This window comes from Esox lucius, chromosome 17 (genome assembly GCF_011004845.1).
Source record: "Esox lucius isolate fEsoLuc1 chromosome 17, fEsoLuc1.pri, whole genome shotgun sequence".
Lineage (NCBI taxonomy): Eukaryota > Metazoa > Chordata > Actinopteri > Esociformes > Esocidae > Esox > Esox lucius.
Window position 1 is genome coordinate 27,544,294 of NC_047585.1, and position 23,122 is coordinate 27,567,415.

The following is a 23,122-nucleotide window of genomic DNA, read 5'->3' on the forward strand; positions in this document are numbered from 1 at the left end:
TTTTCTATGTGGCAAAAGCAATACAGTTCATAGACGCTAGGGTGGAGGTATTCAATTCTTATGACTGTCCCAGTAAGTTAGTAGATAACGGTAAAGCTTGTACTGGCTAATACGTAGTGGCAAACGGCAGACATAGATGCTATTTGTGGTGGAGGTAAACTTAGTAAGAAATGTTAGTCAGTTTAACTATATAAATGTAATTTACAAATAGCCAATTAACTATTAAAACGGCCTGTGGCAAAAAAAGACTTGTTCAGGATATACAGCTGCTGGGTGTCAATATAGACAAGAGGCTATACTGACAATCAGCACATTCACAGCTTTGTGGTGTTGTGGTTAACGACACAGCCTTTCAAGTGGGCGATCTAGGTTCGAATATTGAGATAGCATCTTGTTATATAGCAGGCCGGCTGAACTAGGCTTGTTACGCAGGTCTATTGACATTATCAGTATCTAACAGTATCTAGCCTGCTCAGTGCATCCACATGAGCTAACAAACTCATTGACTCTTTATACACAGACACTAATTGCAATTTAAAAAGCCACCATTGCCATTTTCACCCGTGTGTGTGTGTGTGTGTGTCACCTTGTGTGTCTGTAACAAGACCAAACATTCAAAACAAGGGTATGTAAACTTTTGATCAGGTCCATTTGGGTGATTTCTGTTATCATTATGATTTAAAAAGGAGCCAAACAACTATGTGATAATAAATGGCTTCATATGATCACTATCCTTAAATAATTTGCATGATCAGTCATATTTTCTAAATCAATGCCAAAATGTCACAATTTCTGCCAGGGTATGCAAACTTGAGCACAACTGTATATTATTGCTATACTTACTATATCTATAATATTCAATACTTCTAGCCATATTTTTCATATTCCCCATCCTACTAAAATTGCTGCTAGTTTACATTGTTATGTAGGCAATAGTATTACTGTATTTTTGCTTTCTATGTATTTCTATATATTTTATTACGTAGATGTCCTGTGCCATGTCACAATATTTTCAATGTTCAGAATTACGCTGTGTTATTCAGTGCATTTGACAAATAAACTTTGAACTTATGATTAAACAGTGTTGTGTATTATTATCTGATTGTATGAAGTGACTAGCTATGGTTAGAGTGGATGTAATCAAAATGTTAATTAACACGATCAAACGCCAGAAATGCCGCTCCATGATACCACAACTTCTTTGTACTTATTTTTGCTACAATTATTCTAAAATACGTTACCCCTTACATGGCTCGATCCCTCCTCAACCGCCTACATCAAATAGAAGCAGTTCCATGCTCGTATTCGTTGTGCGCAATAGCCTGGGGACGAGGTGACAATGCGACGCACTCTGCTGCTGTTCCCACGATTGGCCGCTGGTAGAATCTCTTTCGAGTCTTTTTAAACACCTAGTCGAGGCGCGGGCATACAGCTTTGTGCTGCAGGACTGAACCATAGTTAAATCTACAAATTAAAACAGTGCGACTGTCGGATTTACTTAAATGGAATGTGACCCAGTTTTTACCCAAATTAGTGTCAGCATGCGGCAGGCCTACAAGCATATCGGTGGCTACTTCAAGGGGTTGAAATAGATTGATGGAGACGTTATGGTAAGATATAGTTTAAGTATGTATTCAATTTCAGGTTATAGGCATCATTTTAGTTTTTTTGGAACAATGGATCATCATTGATATTTTTCATGATTTTGTTGTTGAGACAATCTTGCAAATAGACCAATGTTTCGAAGCTTTTTGCGCTAAATATGCGAAGAGGGTTTGGCTGAGAATAAGCTATGTCTTTCGTTTCTTAAATTTCAGGAAACAGGCAACGGTTTACAGTAGAATTCCTGGAATAAAATTTGGAGTGATAAATTGCATTATAGTTCATACGTCTATATCATTTGTGCACCAGCCGGTTTGGGCGAGGCCTTCTAGAGAGGCTGAATTACGTTTAATATAATTACTGCCGTCGATGGTCGCTGCACTTTGGATTATATCTGAATGGGTAACATATGGAGTGTATAATACGGGAAGAATAACGGAGCGCAAGGGTGAGATGCCCACATGTATTCCGGTGACTAGCAATTTTTATTCAAATGTTTACTATCCCAGGAATTGTAAAATTAGCATGATCCCGAATTTCGGGAATGACTGACAGTGTTACCGAAACAGGAATGCATACAGTTACACAATTATTACAACAGGAAGCCAACATAATCACCCTGCTCTTTTATTATAGGCCATCGTCTTTCAAGTGTAGCCCACGTTTTTAGAACCTATGGAGAGGATTCCCATTCTTCTTTTTCCGTGATGATATGGCTCCCATATTTTCTATATGTAGTTTTCCTGTTCTGCATCAGTGAGAACGTTAGAAACCATGTTTGTTGTTGCTAACACGAATACTTACACTATAGCCTAAAAATCATACAGCATTACACCCTAGGCTTATTATTAACCACTACAAGGCTATAACAACGTGTTTTGTCTCCTCTATAGCCACACCCTTTTAAAGCATCTCTTCTTATAAATCATAATGCTTGAAAGATCGACTTGGTAAATTAAATACAACTGCTCATCATAATCTGAGGTAAAAGCACAACCAGGACTGCTCATGAACAACAATAATGACATTTTGTATGGCATTAGCAGATTTACACAATTTTAGTAAGAATACATATTTTTCTTCTCTGTCAATACGGAAATTGTATATTGTGTTTGCCTTATGTGACAGATGCAATGGAATGTATGAATGTGACCAATTTCTTATACAACATTGTATGATATATAAGGGAAATATATAAATTGTATGAGTAAAGAAAAATATTGAAATTGTTTAATTATTTTTGGACAATACCATTTTAAAAGTATAAAATATTTACTTATCATAAACATTTACAACCCAATGAGAAATACTATTAGAAATATAGAATATTTGTATATACATTTTCCAATATGGGATTCCATGGTAAACTCTGGACCTGGATCTGAACCTACAGTCAGTCAGTGAGAAAAACATACATTCGTTTATATGTGTTTGTTTTTATGTGCCAGGTAGAACATAATGTGAGATTTCTCCTTGCACAGAAATATACAATTTTTAACTATTGACAGACTAAACAACATGAAAAACTAAACCTGAAAATTCTTAAACAGACTTGTATGTTTAAAATTTTCTTCTAGGAATAAGAGGGACCCAGCCCAAGTGATGGGCATCAATCTTGAATATGGAAATAGTAGTCGTTTTGGATAAACAATTTGGTGGACTGGGCTCCTGAATGACTGCTTAATAGATGCGGAGTGCTGACCCTCTCCTAATGGTCTTTTCCATATATTGATCTCTTCCAATTTACTAGATTCAATGCAGGTTAGGAATCCCCACTCAGCTCTTTTTCCTCAAGTTCCCCCCTGTAGAGGACTCTTCCCTCTGGTTCCTGGGTGGAATAGCGGTCTTAGGCCAATTTGTTGACCTGCATTATAGTGCTGGGATGTGGGGGTGATCCCTATTCTCTTTCTAACTCCACACTTATCAGTACAGCTGAAGTGGTGGATAATGATCACAGCCATTTATTGCCAGTGTGAATAATTTATGGCATATGACATCAATTGGTTTCCACAGAATTGAGCTAGCAGACTGCCACAAGCCGTCATTAGAGCGAAACGGAAATCCTGTTTGTTGCAATGAGTCCACTTAAATTTTTTTGGATTGTACTATGGTAAAGAACTTCTGTCAAGTAAACATGCCTTAGCCCATTGGCCTTCATGTGATCTTTTGTGATAAAGATTGCATCATTCTGGTGATATTCCAGTGCGATGTAGAGAAAGGTCGCACTGACAATGGCTCTATGTTCACTGCATAGTTTTTGCTTATTACTGTTTACATTGTTTCTATTGTTTTTGTATTTGTTCATGATCCGCTGGCGCTCATACAGTATGATCGACTAGCACTTTTGGAAATTCATTCATCATTGAATACAGACTTTTAGACTACTTACCACAGTGCTTGCTGTGATTCCTTTGTTTTGCCGCTGATTTGGTTACCAATACGCTGACGGAGGAGAAAGAAGAGAGGCAAACATACTGGTATCCTACGTAGATCTCGGACAATATACTGCAATCCGCTATTACTGACCTTTACACACAAATGTTCGATCTCTGGGCAACAAAATGGATGAACTACATGCACAGATTAACTTTCAGCGGGACATTGCAAACTGTTATGTGTTAGCATTTGTAGAGATTGGATGACACGCTGCCCAACTCGGCCACCACCCCTGCTGGTTTTTCTATCTACCAGCAGGACAGGACTTTGAAGTCAGGTAAACGTGAGGGCGGGGGGGTCTGCATTATGGTTAACTCTTGCTGGGGCACCGATGTAGCACTGACCTCCATCATCATGAAGTGCTTCGAGCGGCTAGTCAGGACCCATATCTGCTCCACCTTTCCTTACTCATTGGACCCCTTTCAATTTGCATACCGTCCCAATAGATCTACGGACGATGCCATCGCCCTGACGACACACACTGCCCTCTCCCACCTGTAAAAAGGCAACACGTATGTGAGGATGCTGTTTGTGGATTACAGCTCAGCATTCAACACTATTGTGCCTGCTAATCTTTTTCCTAAGCTCAGGATCCTTAACACCTCCCTTTGCAATTGGATCAAGGACTTCCTGATGAGCAGACCCCAGGTGGTGAGAATGGGCAACCTCACCTCCTCTGCACTGACCCTGAGCACTGGAGCCCCCCAGGGCTGCGTGCTCAGGCCCCTCCTGTACTCCATATTCATTTATGACTGCGTGGCCACAAACCATCCTTAAATTAGCAGATGACACCACCATCATGGGTCTCATCTCCAACATTGATGAGACCGCTAACAGAGAAGAGGTAAAGAACCTGGCTACATGGCCTTTCAATGTCTGCAAGACTAAGGAGATGATCGTGGACTTCAGGAAGATATTAATTTGTATATACCATTCATAGACATATTACACTCATTATTATAAAATATTCAATACTTCTACCCATATTGTTCATATTCCCCATTCCTACTCTACTTTTAGAATTGCTGCTACTTTACATTGTTGTATGTATATTATGGCTATATTTTTGCTTTATATATTTCTTAATTCTTACTATGTAGATGTTGTGTGCCATGTCACAAGAATTTCATTGTGCAGGATATCGCCGTGTTTGGCATTTGGTAAATAAACTTTGAACTTGAACATTGAGGGTATTTCTCATTAATTAAATGAAGATGCATGGTACATCTTATTACATAGTTACATCTACATGTAGGGTACATCTTATTATTAATGTCAAAGTGTGAGGTATATCATTAGTAACATCAGGGTGTAGGGTATATCTCATTATTTACCTCAAGGTGTAGGGTATAAGACATTAGTTACATCAACCGGGTAGGGAATGTTTCATTAGTTACATCTAGGTGTACATTGCATTAGTTATAACAAACGCAACACATTTAGACACCACAATCTCCCATCTATAAATTATCTAAGCCCTGTTTAGTTCCTATGTCTAAAAACATTACACAAACCATCAGCATATAGCCCCTATCTGTGTGGTGTACAGTACATGTTTGATCCTCACCAGGCTTGTGAGTCTGCAGTCCTGTTATACCGCAAACCTAAACAGTGTCTGTTTAAACCTAAACAGGAGTAGTATTCAACTAGTATTCAAACTATTTTGTAGGGATCTACTGTATTACAGTATTTCTGAATTGCTAAAACAAATGTTTGGAATGTTTCTCTTGCTTTCTCAAAACCTTAAACACAAATCTCCAAACTTAAGCTACACTGTCAAAACCTTTGACTTGTCTTGCTATATCAAACAATTATTTGGACTTCATCAACATCACAGGCAATCCTGCCCCTTGCTAAACAACGGGGAAAGAATCTTTTAGCATGCTGAGTCGCTTCCACTCCAATGTTGTCACATGCTGCATCCATTAACTGAAGGAGATTTTCCTGTGCATAAGGATTTCTGTCATAGACCTTCCACCTCCATGCAGAAAATAATTCTTCAGTGGGATTAAGGAAGGGCGAGTATGGTGGGAGGCACACATTTATAAAACGTGGGTTATTTTCAAACCACTCACGAATGCTAGGACCACGGTGAAAGTTCACATTGTCCCAGATTACCACATACATGGCATGCTCTGCCTGCTCATCACCTTTCTGTTCACGTCTCTGTAGTGCTTCCTGTAGAGCATACAGAAACGTCATAAGATGGGCAGTGTTGTAAGGCCCTACAGTCACATGGCGGTGAATATATGGTCACGTTGGCACGTTGGCGGTGGCACATATGGTCACGTTGCCACCACGCTGCCCTGGCAACTCTACAATGGCACCTTGACCAATAATGTTGCGGCCTCTCCTTCTCCTCTTGGTGAGATTGAAGCCAGCTTCATCCAAGAAGATGCACTCATGAGGCCTCTCCATGGAATCCAGTTGAAACAATCTCTATAGAAATGAACAAAAACTTATTTTTGAAGTAATGTGAATGACATAGCATTCCAGGCTTCATGCCTCTGTATACATGTGCTGCATTACATTCAACACAGTAAAGATGTACAGTAACTCAATAGTGCTGTATAATCTCTGGACATGATTACTTACTTGTACATATTGATATTGTAGCTCTTTTACCCTTTCAGATTTCTCTCAAATGGTACTCTGTAGGCTTGTTTGAGACTTATCAGGTTGCGTTTCAGGACACGGTCAATTGTGGGGAGACTCACACTGTTGATTCCTTCAAAATTCACGTTGTCTTCCTCAGCTCGCTGTTGTATTTCACGCAGACAAATGACATTATTTTGAAGGACCATATTGACAATAATGGTCTCCTGCTGTTGTGAGAACGTACCTCTCCTTCCACCTGCATGTGGCAGTCTTTCAATTCTAGCAAATGAAACCTCTTGTTAGAATTGTACAGACAGGCCTAATGCATTGAAATGTCACCAAATATGTACAATACATAAAATACTATTATACAAGTATATTACTGCAAGAAATGGACCAATTTTTAGAGATATGTTACAGTAATTTACTGAGACGTTCCACAACTGTACATACTGTACTGTAAGTTTGAGGGACCACACATGATAGTACACTTACCTGTTCTCTTCTCTGAATGTCCTGACAATGGAGAACTGTCTACTGTCTCTTCCTCCTCCTCCTCTGTCTCTTCCTTCTCCTCCTCTGTCTCCTCCTTGTCCTCTTCTTCCTCCTCTGTCTCTTCCTCCTCCTCCTCTGTCTCCTCCTTGTCCTCTTCCTCCTCCTCTGTCTCTTCCTCCTCCTCTGTCTCTTCCTTCTCCTCCTCTGTCTCTTCCTCCTCCTCCTGCACCACAATGCTACCTGCGCTTTGTGAATGACAACGTGTTTACAGTTTTGCTCAAAGAGTGATTCTGATTTGCTAGTTGTGTCTAACCACATGAGAAGTGTTTAAAGTTCTGCAAACTGTGTGATTCAATCAATAAAGTGGTTTGTACACTTGCAACTTTGGTTTTCCAAAAGGATTTTTGTGTTCTAGCAATTCAGAAATACTGTAACTCTGGTGCCGACATGGGTGAATGGATGGACTTAAATAACTTAGCTAGATAGCTTTATGTACTTACTTTGCATTTTCATGAGGTAGGCTAATGCACATATTTATTGACCACATGCCTGGTGTTTTTAAGAATAATCTCTTTCTTTTACTGTATTTCTTTGTTGTTGAGACAATTAAATCCTGAGGCTTTAAGAAATCATAATCAGACATTGGGCTTGGCTCTGCAGCTCTGATCAAGGACGTCTTCTTCAGTGGAAGTCACAGAGACCCTTAAGCCCTTTTCCAAAGAAATGTACTAGTGTAGCGATTCTTACTAAAACCCAAAGCAATATTGTGTGTCTGCTGTAAAACTGATTCATAAAAAAAATCTATTTGCTGAACACTGAGAATAATTAATGCAAATATGACCAACCCAACAAGTTTGACATTTTGCTCTCAGTGTAGTTGCTCAGCATCTCTCCTTGATCAACACTACTGTCATCATTACGATTCAGTTAGCAGCTCTTTATCATTATGGCCATTATATCTGCTAAACATTCACTGTATATACATTTTGCAGAGTCTTCTCTATATCTATTTTTTTTCATTTTCACCAATTTGAAAAACGGTCCATTCATACTGTGGTTCTGAAAATGTAAAGGTACCTTATAGTTTTCCTACTGACTTATTTGTTATTGTTTGCAGATGGGGAAAGCCCTTACCAGTTCACTATGGGATCTTGAGCCATGCAATTGCCTACAGGAAATGTCTTGTCACTGAGTGGATACAGACAGGTGTGATTACAGCTCTATTTCTCTTACTGGACTTTATGCTAAATTGTTCTGTTGTTTTGCTCTTGTTGATTTAGAAATATGACATTATTTAGGGAGTGTTAAATCAGAGTTTATGATACAGCAAGCTGCCATTTACTGTAGCTAAAGATATCCAAATATCATTTCAGCAATCAAATTCTTCCAGCAATTTGGCTAATCCTGTCACCTCAGATATGGCCACACAGCAAAGCGTTCACTTCGCCCCCTAAGCAGGTTTGTCCATGTGTGTTGTGCCAGTTTTTAGGATGCGTTCCCTGAGGAAGACATTGTTGTTGGCCACAGTGGCGTCCGTGGTGTTGGTGGTGGCCCTTCTGCATTCTTGGCCAACTCGGGCCTACACTACCGTTGACGTCCGACAGAGACCAGTGCCTGCAGTGGAGAGGCACCTGGAGGAGAGGCTCCCAGAACCGGACCACAGATCTGCCAGCATCCCCTATCGCCTGAAAGAGAGTGTTGCGGGGTCAGTGTTTTGATACAAGGTCTTTGAAAAGATTGCTGAACTGAGTTAATTTGCTTTGTTTAAGAGTGTCGGCTAATTGATTATTTGAATATAACATTTCCTCTTTTGTATAATTTCAGTCATTTGTTTCATAAGTGGTGTTCACAAGCCAAAATGGGTCCTTCAGTACTACAGTACCAGTCAAACGTTTGGACTCTCTTACCCATTCCCTTGGGTTAGTGTGTCCAAACTTTTGACTGGTAGTGTAAGTCATAATTTTTTTTATTTGTAGGTACTTCGATTTTTGATTGTCATTTCATCATTAATGACATATAAAGCAAAATAATAAGTTAATTAATCAATTATGTGAAGAAAGTTCATGCAGATGCATCAGAACAGTTGCAAATGTTAAGAAAGTTGTATCGTATTACTTAGAGGGTCTGGCATTAGATCAGAAACTTGGTTTAATTTGGTCATGCCAAGATCAAAAGAGCTTTTTGTAAACAAATTGAAGTCAATCATTTAATTGACCATTCGATAATCTACAAACGCAGAAAATTTCAGACAACAGGCAATCTTTGTAAGTGCGTCCGTCCCACCCAGAGCTGACCCGAAGATGCTCAAGAACCACCTGGTAACATTAAAGGATCTATAGGCATCTCTTGCCAAACGGAATGTTGAAGTATATACGTCAACAGAAAGAGACTGAGCCAACTTGGCCTCCCTGGATGGTCAGGAAGGAAGAAGAATCTGCTCTTCAAAAAGGAATAGAAATGCACAGTTAAATGTCGCTAGACAAGACATAGGTGAAGATACAGTCTATTGGACAGACAAGTCAAAGGTGGAGGTTTTTGGCCGCAATGCCTTTGAACCACCAACTCCATACCATCAGTAACTGTAAAGGCATGGTAATGTGACTCGGGTCCTAGCCATCTTGCCATTGAGTCTATCAGGGATTGTACTAGAGAATACTTGAGGAGAATGTCAGACCATCTGTCAAAGCTGAATAGAAGAGATCTTGCAACAGGACAATGGTCCAAGACAGATTGGCTCAAAAATTTGAAATGCCCAGATCTCAATCCCACAGAAATTCTGTGGGAAACTTGAAGCTGTTTTCATATGCAGAAAATGCTGTGTTGTCATTTTTCACTGGCATTTAACAGACTTATTTTGTCCCATTTTCCATTTCTTCAGTCTGTTGGCACGTAATGGATGTGTGTGTGAGGGTGAGAGTGGGGGTGTGAACTTTCCCTTCGCACAGCTATTGTTCCCACGGGTGTCTGCCCACTCTCTGCACACTGCCTTTGAGGCCTCTGAGCTGGAGGAAATGAAGAAACGGAGGGCCAAGGAGTACCAGGGCTTCCAGTTGAGGTGAGAACAAGAACTGCACAGAACAGAAGGGAAACTACGTCCCGTATACTAGAATCACAGTTACTGCTGTGTGTTATTTCCTGTGGTTACCCTCCAAGATTTATATTCTAAGGTAAAACCTGCTGTAGGTCTTTTGAAGTAGGTAATGCTTTACATTACTCACTATTTAAAACAAATAGGGTTAATGAGTCTAAATGTAATACCTTTAACAACTGATTAAAAGTTATTTTAAGAGAAGGGGTGTTAACCCCAGGGTCATGGCCACGTTTCACACCTGACTCTATTTTCATCATGGCCACCAATCAGCCATAACTTCATCATCACTGACAGGTGAAGTGAATAACACTGATAATCTCATTATCATAGCATTACCATGTCAGTGGGTGGGTTATATTAGGCAGCAAGTGAACATTCTGTCCTCAAAGTTGATGTGTTAGAAGCAGGAAAAATGGGCAAGCGTAAGGATCTGAGTGACTTTGACAAGGGCCAAATTGTGATGACTAGACGACTGGGTCAGAGCATCTCCAAAACTGTAGCCCTTGTGGGGTATTCCCGGTCTGCAGTGGTCAGTACCTATAAAAAGTGGTCCAAGGAAGGAAAAGCGGTGAACAAGCAACAGGGTCATGGGCAGCCAAGGCTCATTGATGCACGTGAGGAGCGAAGGCTGGCCCCTGTGGTCCGATCCAACAGACGAGCTGCCTTTAGCTCAAATTGCTGAAAAAGTTAATACCGGTACTGATAGAAAGGTGTCAGAAAACAAAATTCATCGCAGTTTGTTGTGTATGGGGCTGTGAAGCCGCAGACCAGTCAGGGCGCTCATTCTGACCCCTGTTGAAAGCACCTACAATGGGCACATGAGCATCAGAACTGGACCACGGAGCAATGGAAGAAGGTGCCCTGGTCTGATGAATCACGTTTCCTTTAACATCTCGTGGATGGCCGGGTGCTTGTGCATCGCTTACCTGGAAAGCACATGGCACCACACTGCACTATGGGAAGAAAGCAAGCCGGCGGAGGCAGTGTGATGCTTTGGGCAAAGTTCTGCTGAGAAACTTTGTGTCCTGCCATTCATGTGGATGTTACTTTGACAAGTACCACCTACCTGAGCATTGTTGTTGTATTCCCTGATGGCATTGGTGTCTTTCAGCAGGATAATGCACCATGCCACAATTTGTTCAGGAAAGATTTGAGGAACACAATAACGAGTTCAAGGTGTTGACTTGGCTTCCAAATACCCCAGATCTCCAATCAAGCATCTGTGGGATGTGTTGGATAAACAGGTGCGACCCCTGGAGGCACCACCTCGCAACTTACAGGACTTAAAGGATCAGCTGTTAATGTCTCTGTGCCAGATACCACAGCACACCTTTAGAGGTCTAGCAGAGTCCATGCCTCAACGGATCAGGGCTGTTTTGGCGGCAAAAAGGGACCTACACAATATTAGGCAGGTGGTCATAATGTTATGGCTGATCGGTGTATATTGGCATATATATAAACTCACTCCTTATCACTCCACTTGATAGCTGATGTTTTCTGAGCATTCTGGCACAGATTGTCAATGTATATTGCTCAGGGGTGTACTACACATTGATGGTGGTGTGGCCGCTTAACTAAGTAAAGGGCTTGGGTGAATAGCACAATGTATTGTAAATTAATTCAGATTGATAATATGTTATCATGACGTATTTGTGTCCCCTCCAGGTCTCAGACTCCTGTAGATATGCTCATGGTGGCCGAGGCCAACAATCCTCTGCAGTACCCAACACAGGGGGTGGAAGTGCGGCCACTCAAAACCATCCTCATTCCAGGTGTGACACTTAACAGCGATTTGTTCTGTTTTATCTCATTTTGAAGGCTGGGTGTGCAGAGATTTCCATTATCTTTAGTCTGCTGGTCGCAAGCGTCTTGAATTTCCTAAAGCTGTGCGGATCACATTCCCCATGGGTTTATTCTATACACCCAGTCTCTGCTCTACTAATGGAGAACAGGCTACTCTGGTGTAATTTAGTCAGAACAAAGCTGAATCACATGATTAGTACTCCAGGCTACACAACAGGACCAAAAATAATTGCATTGTACATCATTGCTGTAAGACAACAATAACACTTCATTGAATCGTGAATGAGAATTCTTCAATTTAAAGTCTGTGCAGGATCATTTAACATATTTCAAATTTTTGCTCCATCTGTTTCAGTTCATTGAGATATATTTAGATTGAATTTAGTCTATGGTGAAATATCTTCAAAGCAAATGGTGCTAATGAAAGCTAGACATTTATTCATCCTATATTAAAAATGTTTACTAAGCAAAAACATATACTCTCAATCAATCAATCAAATGTATTTATAAAGTCCTTTTTACATCAGCAGGTGTCACAAACTGCTTTTACAAAACACCCGGCCATAAACCCCAAGGAGCAAACAACAATAGTGTTGAATTTCAGTGGCTAGGAAAAACTCCCTAAGAAGGTCTGAAATTTAGAATGAAACCTAGAGAGGAACCAGACTCAACCAGTCTTCTTCTGTGCCAGGTGAACATATTTAGAGCACAAATTGTAATAATTAATAAATGCATGTGGGCTGAGTCCAGAGTCTAAACCTAGTTCAGGTCGGAAGCATGACCAGATGGACAAGAACAGGGACAACGCTGGGGGGTCAGCAGAGTGGCAGCTGAAATTGTAACATATCGTCACAACCAGGAGGAATTTGGACAGGGACAGCAACAAGTCTTTCAAGCCTGGTACTCCGGAGGTGTGGGCCAATACCTCATGTCCTCCTAATTTTAAAACAGGGCAGGAGACAGGAAAAAATTGGAAAATGCATTCCTTAGATCTACAAGGATTTATTGCGGAGAAGGAGAACTGACCCTACTTAGCAGCGTAAGACCTTGGGGCTGAGTCCAGTGACACTATGGCCCTATCTGGGGGAGGCCCCGGACAGAACCCAACCGGCAGGAAGTCAATCCACCCACATTGCCAAGCATCAACCAAAGGCACACCAATCAACCGTAACCACCCTGAAATGTGGGCAGAGTATTGCCAGCAGATTTCACCCCAATTGCACAATGGGCACAATGGAGAAACAACAACAAGCCAGTGACTCTGAATGGCATTGGAGAGAGGGCATCCCAGTGGCGATGTGAGCCCACTTGGTAAGACAGCAAGGGTGGCCAGTATCAAGCATTTCTGGTCACCTTCACACCCCTGGGCCAGACTACACTTAATCATAGACCATGCTGAAGAGATGAGTCTTTAGTAGACACTTGAAAGTTTGCTATGAGTCTGCATTTCTAACATTGATTGGCAAATCATTCCACAGTAGTGGAGCTCTATGGGAGAAAGCCCTGCCTCCGGCTGTTTGTTTAGAAATTCTAGGTACTATTAGACGGCCTGCATCTTGCAATCTAAGGTTACGTGTAGGTATGTGTGGCTGGATCATTCCAGCAAGGTAAGTAGGAGCAAGTCCATGTATTGATTTATAAGTTAACAATAAAAACTTAAAATCAGCCCTTACCCTAATAGGCAGCCATTGTAAAGAAGCTAGTACTGGAGTAATATGTTCAAGTTAGGGTTTTTTTCTAGTTAGGATTCTAGCAGCCGTGTGCAACACTAATTTAAGTCTATTTATTGATTTATCTGGGTAACTGGAAAAAAGAACATTGCAGTAATCTAATCTAGAAGTAACAAAAGCATGGATTAGTTTTTCTGCATCAGTTTTTGATCGAATGTTCTGAAGATGAAAATAAGCAACTTTTGAGATATATTATACACTCACTTAAAGGATTATTGGAAACCACCTGGTCAATTTCTCATTAATCCAATTATCTAATCACAATCACATGGCAGTTGCTTCAATGCATTTAGGTGGTGTGGTCCTGGTCACAGACAATCTCCTGAACTCCAAACTGAATGTCAGAATGGGAAAGAAAGGTGATTTAAGCAATTTTGAGCGTGTCATTGGTTGTTGGTGCCAGACGGGCCGTCTGAGTATTTCACAATTTTGCTCAGTTACTGGGATTTTCACGCACAAACCATTTCTAGGGTTTACAAAAGAATGGTGTGAAAAGGAAAAAACACCCAGTATGCGGCAGTCCCTGTGAGCGAAAATTGCCTTGTTGATGCTAGAGGTCAGAGGAGAATGGGCCGACTGATTCAAGCTGATAGAAGAGCAACTTTGACTGGAAATAACCACTCGTTACAACCGATGTATGCTAGCAAAGTCATTTGTGAAGCCACAACACGCACAACCTTGAGGCGGATGGGCTACAACAGCAGAAGACCCCACCGGGTACCACTCATCTCCACTAAAAATAGGAAAAAGAGGCTACAATTTGCACCAGCTCACCAAAATTGGACAGTTGAAGACTGGAAGATTCTTGCCTGGTCTGATGAGTCTCGATTTCTGTTGAGACATTCAGATGGTAGAATCAGAATTTGGTGTAAACAGAAGGAGAACATGGATCCATCATGTCTTGTTACCACTGTGCAGACTGGTGGTGGTGGTGTAATGGTGTGGGGGATGTTTTCTTGGCACACTTTAGGCCCCTTAGTGCCAATTGGGCATGGTTTAAATGCCACGGCCTACCTGAGCATTGTGTCTGACCATGTCCATCCCTTTATGACCACCATGTACCCATCCTCTGATGGCTACTTCCAGCAGGAAAATGCACCATGTCACAAAGCTCGAATAATTTCAAATAGGTTTCTTGAACATGACAATGAGTTCACTGTACTGAAATGGCCCCCACAGTCACCAGATCTCAACCCAATAGAGCGTCTTTGGGATGTGGTGGAACGGGAGCTTCGTGCCCTGGATGTGCATCTCACAAATCTCCATCAACTGCAAGATGCTATCCTATCAATAAGGGCCAACATTTCTAAAGAATGCTTTCAGCACCTTGTTGAATCAATGCCACGTAGAATTAAGGCAGTTCTGAAGACGAAAGGGGGTCAAACACAGTATTAGTATGGTGTTCCTAATAATCCTTTAGGTGAGTATATATGTTCTTTAAAGGAGAGGTCATGGTCGAGGGTAATGCCAAGGTTTCTTACAGTTTTTTGGGATACAACCATGCAGCCGTCGAGGTTCACAGTGAGATCTGCCAACAAAGCTCTTTGTTTCTTGGGTCCTAAAACAAAAACAAAAAAATTCGTTTTCTTGAGTTTTAAAGCAAGACTGGAGAATTTCATAAATGTTATTTGTCATCAAGAAGGCAATTCCAGTTGTTGGGAAACACTTTTTTTCTAAGATTTTTGAGAGGAACAGGAGGTTCGATATTGGCCTATATTTGTTTAATATGTCTGGATTCAGATTTTTTTTTTAGAAGAGGCTTCCGCTATTTTTAGTGAGTTTGGTACACAAACAAATGTATTATGTTCAACATTGGCTGACCTAGCCCCGGAAAAGCTCCTTAAGTAATTTTGTTGGAATCGGCTCCAGTTGACAATTTATGGGTTTTCTCTGTTCTAGACATGTCATAAGGACACACTAATCTTCTGAGAACGGAATTGGTCCTTGGCCACAGTGGCTCTCAGAAGTATTCACTCCCATTGGACTTTTCCACTTTTTATTGTGGTACATCATAAAGCCAATGCCAGACATGGAGTGGCTTGAAAACAAAAAGTTAAATGTCCTAGAGTAGCCCTGGCTTCAATTCAACTGGGAGTATGTGGAAATATTATGTGGAAATAGTTTCAGATTGCTATTCACCAAAGCTCCCTATCCAACTTTGCAGAGCTTGAGTAATTATTCACAGAAAGGGCAAATATTTCTCTGTGCAAAGCCTGTAGAGGCGTATCCAAATACACTCATGGCTATATCTACAGCCGAAGGTGCCTCTACCAAATACTAACTAAAGGGGATGTTCTGTTTTGTATTTGGAGATAATTTTGATATTATTCTGAGATTTAATTTCACTTTGAAATTACTTTTTTGTGTTGATCAGTGGCAACATCTCCTAATTACATCCATTTTGATTGAATCTTATAACACAATAAAATGGGGAAAGGTCAGATTAATACTTTTGAGAGCCACTGTATGTGGAACGCATCAACCTTGCTCATCTTTGTCTTGACTGGCCTGCAGAGCTCAGAGCCATAACATGGAAGCAAATTCATATCATTTTTTAATACAATCCTGATTCCAAAAAAGTTGGGACACTGTACACATTGTGAGTAAAAAAGGGAATGGAATAATTTACAAATCTCATAAACTTATATTTAATTCACAATAGAATATAGATAACATATTGAATGTTGAAAGTGAGACATTTTGTAATGTCATGCCAAATATTGGCTCATTTTGGATTTCATGAGAGCTACACATTCCAAAAAAGTGGGACAGGTAGCAATAAGAGGCCGGAAAAGTTAAATGTACAGATAAGGAACAGCTGGAGGACCAATTTGCTAATTATTATGTCAGTTGGCAACATGATTGGGTATAAAAAGAGCCTCTCAGAGTGGCAGTGTCTCTCAGAAGTCAAGATGGGCAGAGGATCACCAATTCCCCAATGCTGCGGCGAAATATAGTGGAGCAATATCAGAAAGGAGTTCTTCATCAGAGAGAAATTACAAAAAAGTTTGAAGTTATCATCATCTACAGTGCATAATATCATCCAAAGATTCAGAGAATCTGGAACAATCTCTGTGTGTAAGGGTCAAGGCCGGAAAACCATACTGGATGCCCGTGATCTTCGGGCCCTCAGACGGCACTGCATCACATACAGGAATGATACCTTTAATGGAAATCACAACATGGGGCTCAGGAATACTTCCAGGAAAACATTGTGGGTGAACACAATCCACCGTTCCATTCACCGTTGCCGGCTAAAACTCTATCGGGTCAAAAAAGAAGCTGTATCTAAACAGGATCCAGAAGCACAGGCGTTTTCTCTGGGCCAAGGATCATTTAAAATGGACTGTGGCAAAGTGGAAAAGTGTTCTGTGGTCAGACAAAACAAAATTTGAAGTTCATTTTGGAAAACTGGGACGCCATGTCATCCGGACTAAAGAGGACAAGGACAACTCAAGTTGTTATCAGCACTCAGTTCAGAAGCCTGCATCTCTGATGTTATGGGGTTGCATGAGTGTGTGTGGCATGGGCAGCCTACACATCTGGAAAGGCACCATCAATGCTGACAGTTATATCCAAGTTCTAGAACAACATATGCTCCCATCCAGGCATCGTCTCTTTCAGGGAAGACCTTGCATTTTCCAACATGACAATGCCAGACCACATTCTGCATCAATTACAATGTCATGGCTGCATAGAAGAAGGATCCGGGTACTGAAATGGCCAGCCTGCAGTCCAGATCTTTCACCTATAGAAAACATTTGGCACATCATAAAGAGGAAGGTGCGACAAAGAAGACCTAAGACAGTTGAGCAACTAGAAGAATGGGACAACATTCCTATTCATAAAATTGAGCAACTTGTCTCCTCAGTCCCCAGATATTTGCAGTCTGTTATAAAAAGAAGAGGGGATGCCACACAGTGGTAAACATGGCCTTGTCCCAACTTTTTTGAGATGTGTTGATGCCATGAAATTTAAAATCAACTTATCTTTCCCTAATGTGATACATTTCTCAGTTTAAACATTTGATATGTCATCTATGTTGTATTCTGAATAAAATATTGAAATTGCATTGCATTACATTGCATTCTGTTTTTATTCACAATTGTAGTGTCCCAACTTTTTTGGAATCGGGTTTGTATTCTGATGTTTGTTTTAAGGGTGTATTCATTCTTTTAAGATGGACTTATCATGGATAATTTAGCAATTTTATTTTTGAGTTTTAGATTTTGTAGGTATCCAACATGGCATGCCAGTCATTTAATAGTAAATTGAAATTAACTTCAGTTTTTGACACACTTTCTATGGTGCATAGTAAAACAAACACATTACAGCAAAACAGTCAACAAACTGAAAAATAATTATGGAAGTATATTCCATAATATATAAGAATATAAAAGAAAACTAGTTTAGACACTTTGGAAAGCTTCAGATTTTGACAGACTAAATATAACAAAAAAACTGAAAAACTGGAATCTGCAGTATTATAAACAAGATACTGACTGTAGTTGTTTCAACAATCTAACAAATACTCTTACCTAAGAGTAAAATAGTATTGTGCACATTTGGATTAATTAAATATCCAACAACTGCATCTGCCAGTAAATTCGTTTCATATCAATTGTTTGCAGGACTTGCCTTACAAGAGCTTCCCAGAGAGTTATACACTGTAAGTAGACCAATCACATGTCTTATCTGTTATTTCTTGAGTGTTTTTTATGTTTTTGTCTTGTCACCACATTTCATTGCTGCTTTATCTTTGTTGCTCCCTATCTCCCTCTATTTATTTCCTACTTAGGTCAACTTAACCTCCACACTGGGAACGTTGAACGTAGCAGCGGAAGTTGAGGGAGTTAAGGTCAAAGGTGATGGAGAGATGCACATGACACTGAGCAGCAACAAGCTGCTTCACCTGAACCGGCAGCTACAGTTTGTCACCTACACCAACACTCTATTCCACCCGAGTACAGCGGACACAGGTGAGCCCAGACACACATATTTCCTAGTGCATGCTACTACTCTCTGTCTCGTTGGTTGTCAGTGAGTTATGGTACAAAAAGTAGTCTTCAGTACAGTTGTGGTAATGAGGTTGAGCATACTCTTGCTGTGTCTTTTAGTGCAGTTTGAGACAGAGGGACACCAAGCTATGTTCACCATCAAGATCCGTCATGGTGTTACTCCAAAACTCTACAACACAGGACCCAGAGGGGGTATGTACACAAATACAATGGTCACGTGCATCTCTGAATTAAGATTGATGTATCACTTGTTAATGACCCTAACCTATTGTCTTCTTTACCCCTTCTAGAATACAACATCAGTGCCCTGGTTACCATAGCAACCAAAACCTTCTTGCGCTATGACAAGCTCCAAGATCTCATCAACAGTGTGCGACGTTTCTATCCCACTGTCACCATAGTAATAGCTGATGATAGTGAAAACCCCCAAACCGTCTCTGGCCCATATATTGAACACTACATCATGCCGTTTGGAAAGGTATTTAAAGCCTGCTGCATCTATTTGCTAGTAAGATACAGTAACCAGTGTTACAGTAACCATCTGTTTAGTGAAGTTAATGCACAACCATTGTTTTTAAAGGAGATATTGATATTCTTGCTTTCTTTTCCCCACATCCCATTCCCTGTGTCACCACTAGGGCTGGTTTGCTGGACGGAACCTAGCCATTTCCCAGGTGACAACGAAGTATGTGCTGTGGGTGGATGATGACTTCATCTTCACAGCCAACACTAAACTGGAGAAACTAGTGGACATCCTGGAGAGAACCACCCTGGACCTGGTGAGGGGGCACTGGCCATGTCATGCTGTACTTTAAAAGACAAGCACTTCTAGATTTCTTCTGAAGGTGACAGATAAGGAAAATTTGTTGGCACTCTGTTGATGTCGATAACACTAACAGAAACACACATAATCCTTGCAAAAAGGTCCAGAGAGCTGAAACCCAAACAAAAGTGTCCTAATAAAGAATCTGTGTGTGTCTCTGTGAAGATTGAGGGGAGTCTGGCTGTGGCCTGGCTGAACCCACTCAGAGACCTTACTATGTCCTTGGGAAATATAATAGACCTCTTGTGTAGCATAGACTGTGTCTTCCAGTTCTTGAGAGGGACGTCTGTGGTTGACAGCAGCTGGTCTGGGGCATGTTTTGAACAGGGACATCACCACACTTTCAAGAGACTCAGGGCTTGGGCAGATCGTTGTGGGCTGAGCGGAAGGGGGTGAGGGGTTAGCAGATCTAATGATGCCACTGACTTTGAATCACTTCTTTCTTCGGCCCCAAAGCACAAACAGAAAAACATTGGAGGGAGATACTTCATTCGTTTTGTCCTTATTTTAATTGTGTTTCATTTGGAAAGAGGTGGTCAAGGGTTTGGCTGTTTTCATTGGCTTCCCCCTGAATATGTATATATGTGTGTGTGTATATACAGTATCTCACAAAAGTGAGTACACCTCTCACATTTTTGTGAATATTTTCATGTGACAACACTGAAGAAATGACACTTTGCTACAGTGTAAAGTAGTGAGTGTACAGCTTGTTTAACAGTGTAAATTTGCTGTCCCCTCAAAATAACACAACACGCAGCCATTAATGTCTAAACCGCTAGCAACAAAAGTGAGTACACCCCTAAGTGAAAATATGGTGTCTCTCACACTCCCTCATACTGGTCACTGGAAGTTCAACATGGCACCTCATGGCAAAGAACTCTCTGAGGATTTGAAAAAAAGAATTGTTGCTCTACATAAAGATGGCCTAGGCTATAAGAAGATTACCAAGACCCTGAAACTGAGCTGCAGTACGGTGGCCAAGACCATACAGCGGTTTAACAGGACAGGTTCCACTCAAAACAGTTCTCGCCATATATATACAGTTAAGCTGAAAAGTATTCATACCCATGCCAAATTTCTTGCCATAATTACATTTTATTTGACCAATAGGTTTCTTCTGGCTGGAAATGACATAAACAAGTGACAAAACATGGTAAGACTGTAATGACTATGGTTGACCAGGATGGGATCCAAGCGCAGAGCGAAAACACTTTATTAGGCAGAACGATCCAGAGAGTAGTCAGAGGGCAGGCTATTTTTAGTATAAGACAAGAGACAATGGGACATTTAGCAGACTTGGTACTAGAAAAAATCTAAACAATCCTTCACAAGGCACCAGGAAATGGTGCCTCGTAGATATACAAGTGATAATGAGGTGCAAGTGTTCTGGCATTCCAGATTCTGGTGCTCAGAATTCCGGTGATTGTGCTCGGGGAAGTAGGCTGCGTTCAGGGAATATTTGGTGTGTCCTAGAGCTTGTGTTGTAGACAGACCTTACAAAGACATTGTGCTGGAAAATAAGGCAGGGATGGGCTGGTTTCAAAAGCAGAGCGTAAGCGGTTTATTAGGCAAGGCAAGGCAATTTTATTTATATAGCACATTTCATACACAATGGTCATTCAAAGTGCTTTACATAAAAACAATTTAAATATCCATTTGACAGAGGTACTGTTACAGAAATAAGAAAAAATAAAAACCATTAAGAATATAAAATCAAATACAGAACAGTGAAGAAATAAGAAAAATTAAAACCGTTAATATAAAGTCAAATACAGTTTAGAATAAAAAATATAATAAAATAAAGGACAGTGAAAACAGTCGGACGGACAGTGGCACAGTGCTCATTCATTAAATGCAAAGTAAAATAGATGTGTTTTGAGTCTGGATTTGAATGTGACTACTGTAGGAGCACATCTGATCTCTTCTGGAAGCTGGTTCCAGCTGCGACTGGCATAATAGCTAAAAGCAGACTCTCCTTGCTTAGAGTGAACCCTTGGTATTTCTAGCTGATGTGATCCTAATGATCTGAGTGTTCGTTTGGGTTTATATTCATTGAGCATATCTGCAATGTATTGAGGTCCTAGGCCTTTGAACGATTTATATACCAGTAATAATACTTTAAAATCGATCCTATATGTAACTGGCAGCCAGTGTAAAGACCTGAGGACTGGTGTGATATGATCATATTTTCTGGTTCTGCTGAGAATCCTGGCCGCGGCGTTCTGTACGAGCTGCAACTGTCTTATGGTCTTTTTGGGAAGGCCAGTGAGGAGTCCATTACAATAATCCACCCTGCTGGTGATGAAAGCATGCACTAGTTTTTCTAAGTCTTGACTAGAAACAAAGCATCTAATTCTTGCAATATTTTTCAGATGATAGTATGCTGATTTAGTTATTGCTTTGACATGACTACTGAAGTTAAGGTCTGACTCTAGAGACACACCGAGATTCCTGACTTGATTTTTAGTTGTTTGACCTTTAGAGTGAAGGTACACGTTCACCTTGAGAACTTCATCTTTATTTCCAAACGCAATAACTTCAGTTTTATCTTTGTTTAACTGAAGAAAGTTTTGGCACATCCAACTATTTATTTCATCAATGCATTGGAGCAGGGAGTCAATTGGGCTGTAATCGTTAGGCGATAGGGCTAAGTAGATCTGTGTGTCATCTGCATAGCTGTGATAAGAGATTTGGTTCTTTCTCATTATTTGGCTCATTGGGAGCATGTACAGGTTGAATAGGAGTGGCGCAAGAATTGAGCCTTGAGGAACTCCGCATGTCATGGACGTCCACTCAGACCTATGGTCTCCTATACTCACATAATACCCTCTTGCTTCTAAGTATGACCTGAACCATTTTAGGACTATCCCAGAGAGCCCCACCCAGTTTTCCAGCCTGTCTAGAAGTATGTTGTGATCGACAGTGTCAAATGCAGCACTGAGATCAAGTAGTATCAGCACTGATAATTTGCCTGAGTCAGTATTTAAGCGAATATCGTTTATTATCTTAATGAGCGCTGTCTCTGTGCTGTGATGCGGTCGGAAACCAGATTGAAAATTGTCAAAGTATCCGTTTGAGCTTAAGAATTTGTTCAGCTGATTGAAGACAACTTTTTCAATGATCTTGCCTATGAAAGGAAGATTTGAGATCGGTCTATAGTTGTTTAATATGGTCTTATCCAGATTGCTCTTTTTCAGGAGGGGTTTGACAACACCAGTTTTCAGGGAGTTTGGGAAACTTCCAGAGAGGAGTGAGGCATTTACCACTTTTATGAGATCTACTTCTAAACAGTTTAACACACTTTTGAAAAAAGATGTGGGAAGTGCGTCAAGGGCACATGTTGATGTTTTAAGGTGTTGAACAGTTTCTTCCAAAACTTTGCAATCAATTTCTTCGAAATCAGACATAGTAACTACTTTCTCAGGTTGTGGTTGGATCTGTCTGACCCCAGCACTACTCGAGGATGTGCTGATCACCTTTCTGATATTATTGATTTTCTCAGAGAAAAAGAATGCAAACTCACTGC

General features: G+C 40.6%; 1 protein-coding gene across 3 annotated transcripts in view; it reads left to right on the forward strand.

Annotated features, from left to right (window-relative positions):
* The first annotated feature begins 1,321 nt into the window (after positions 1-1,321).
* b4galnt1b (beta-1,4-N-acetyl-galactosaminyl transferase 1b) overlaps positions 1,322-23,122 on the forward strand; it is a 31,881-nt gene continuing 10,080 nt past the window's right edge. The window contains exons 1-10 of one of the 3 annotated variants that reach the window (XM_010881632.3): positions 1,322-1,610; positions 8,249-8,337; positions 8,614-8,836; positions 10,010-10,186; positions 11,888-11,994; positions 18,387-18,424; positions 18,554-18,734; positions 18,873-18,965; positions 19,064-19,251; positions 19,412-19,552. In XM_010881632.3, the coding sequence (XP_010879934.1) occupies positions 8,622-8,836; positions 10,010-10,186; positions 11,888-11,994; positions 18,387-18,424; positions 18,554-18,734; positions 18,873-18,965; positions 19,064-19,251; positions 19,412-19,552 (1,140 nt within the window). In that variant the 5' untranslated portion in view covers positions 1,322-1,610; positions 8,249-8,337; positions 8,614-8,621. The remainder of the gene's footprint in view (positions 1,611-8,248; positions 8,338-8,613; positions 8,837-10,009; positions 10,187-11,887; positions 11,995-18,386; positions 18,425-18,553; positions 18,735-18,872; positions 18,966-19,063; positions 19,252-19,411; positions 19,553-23,122) is intronic. The other 2 variants (XM_010881635.3, XM_010881634.3) reach the window with 2 other exon arrangements.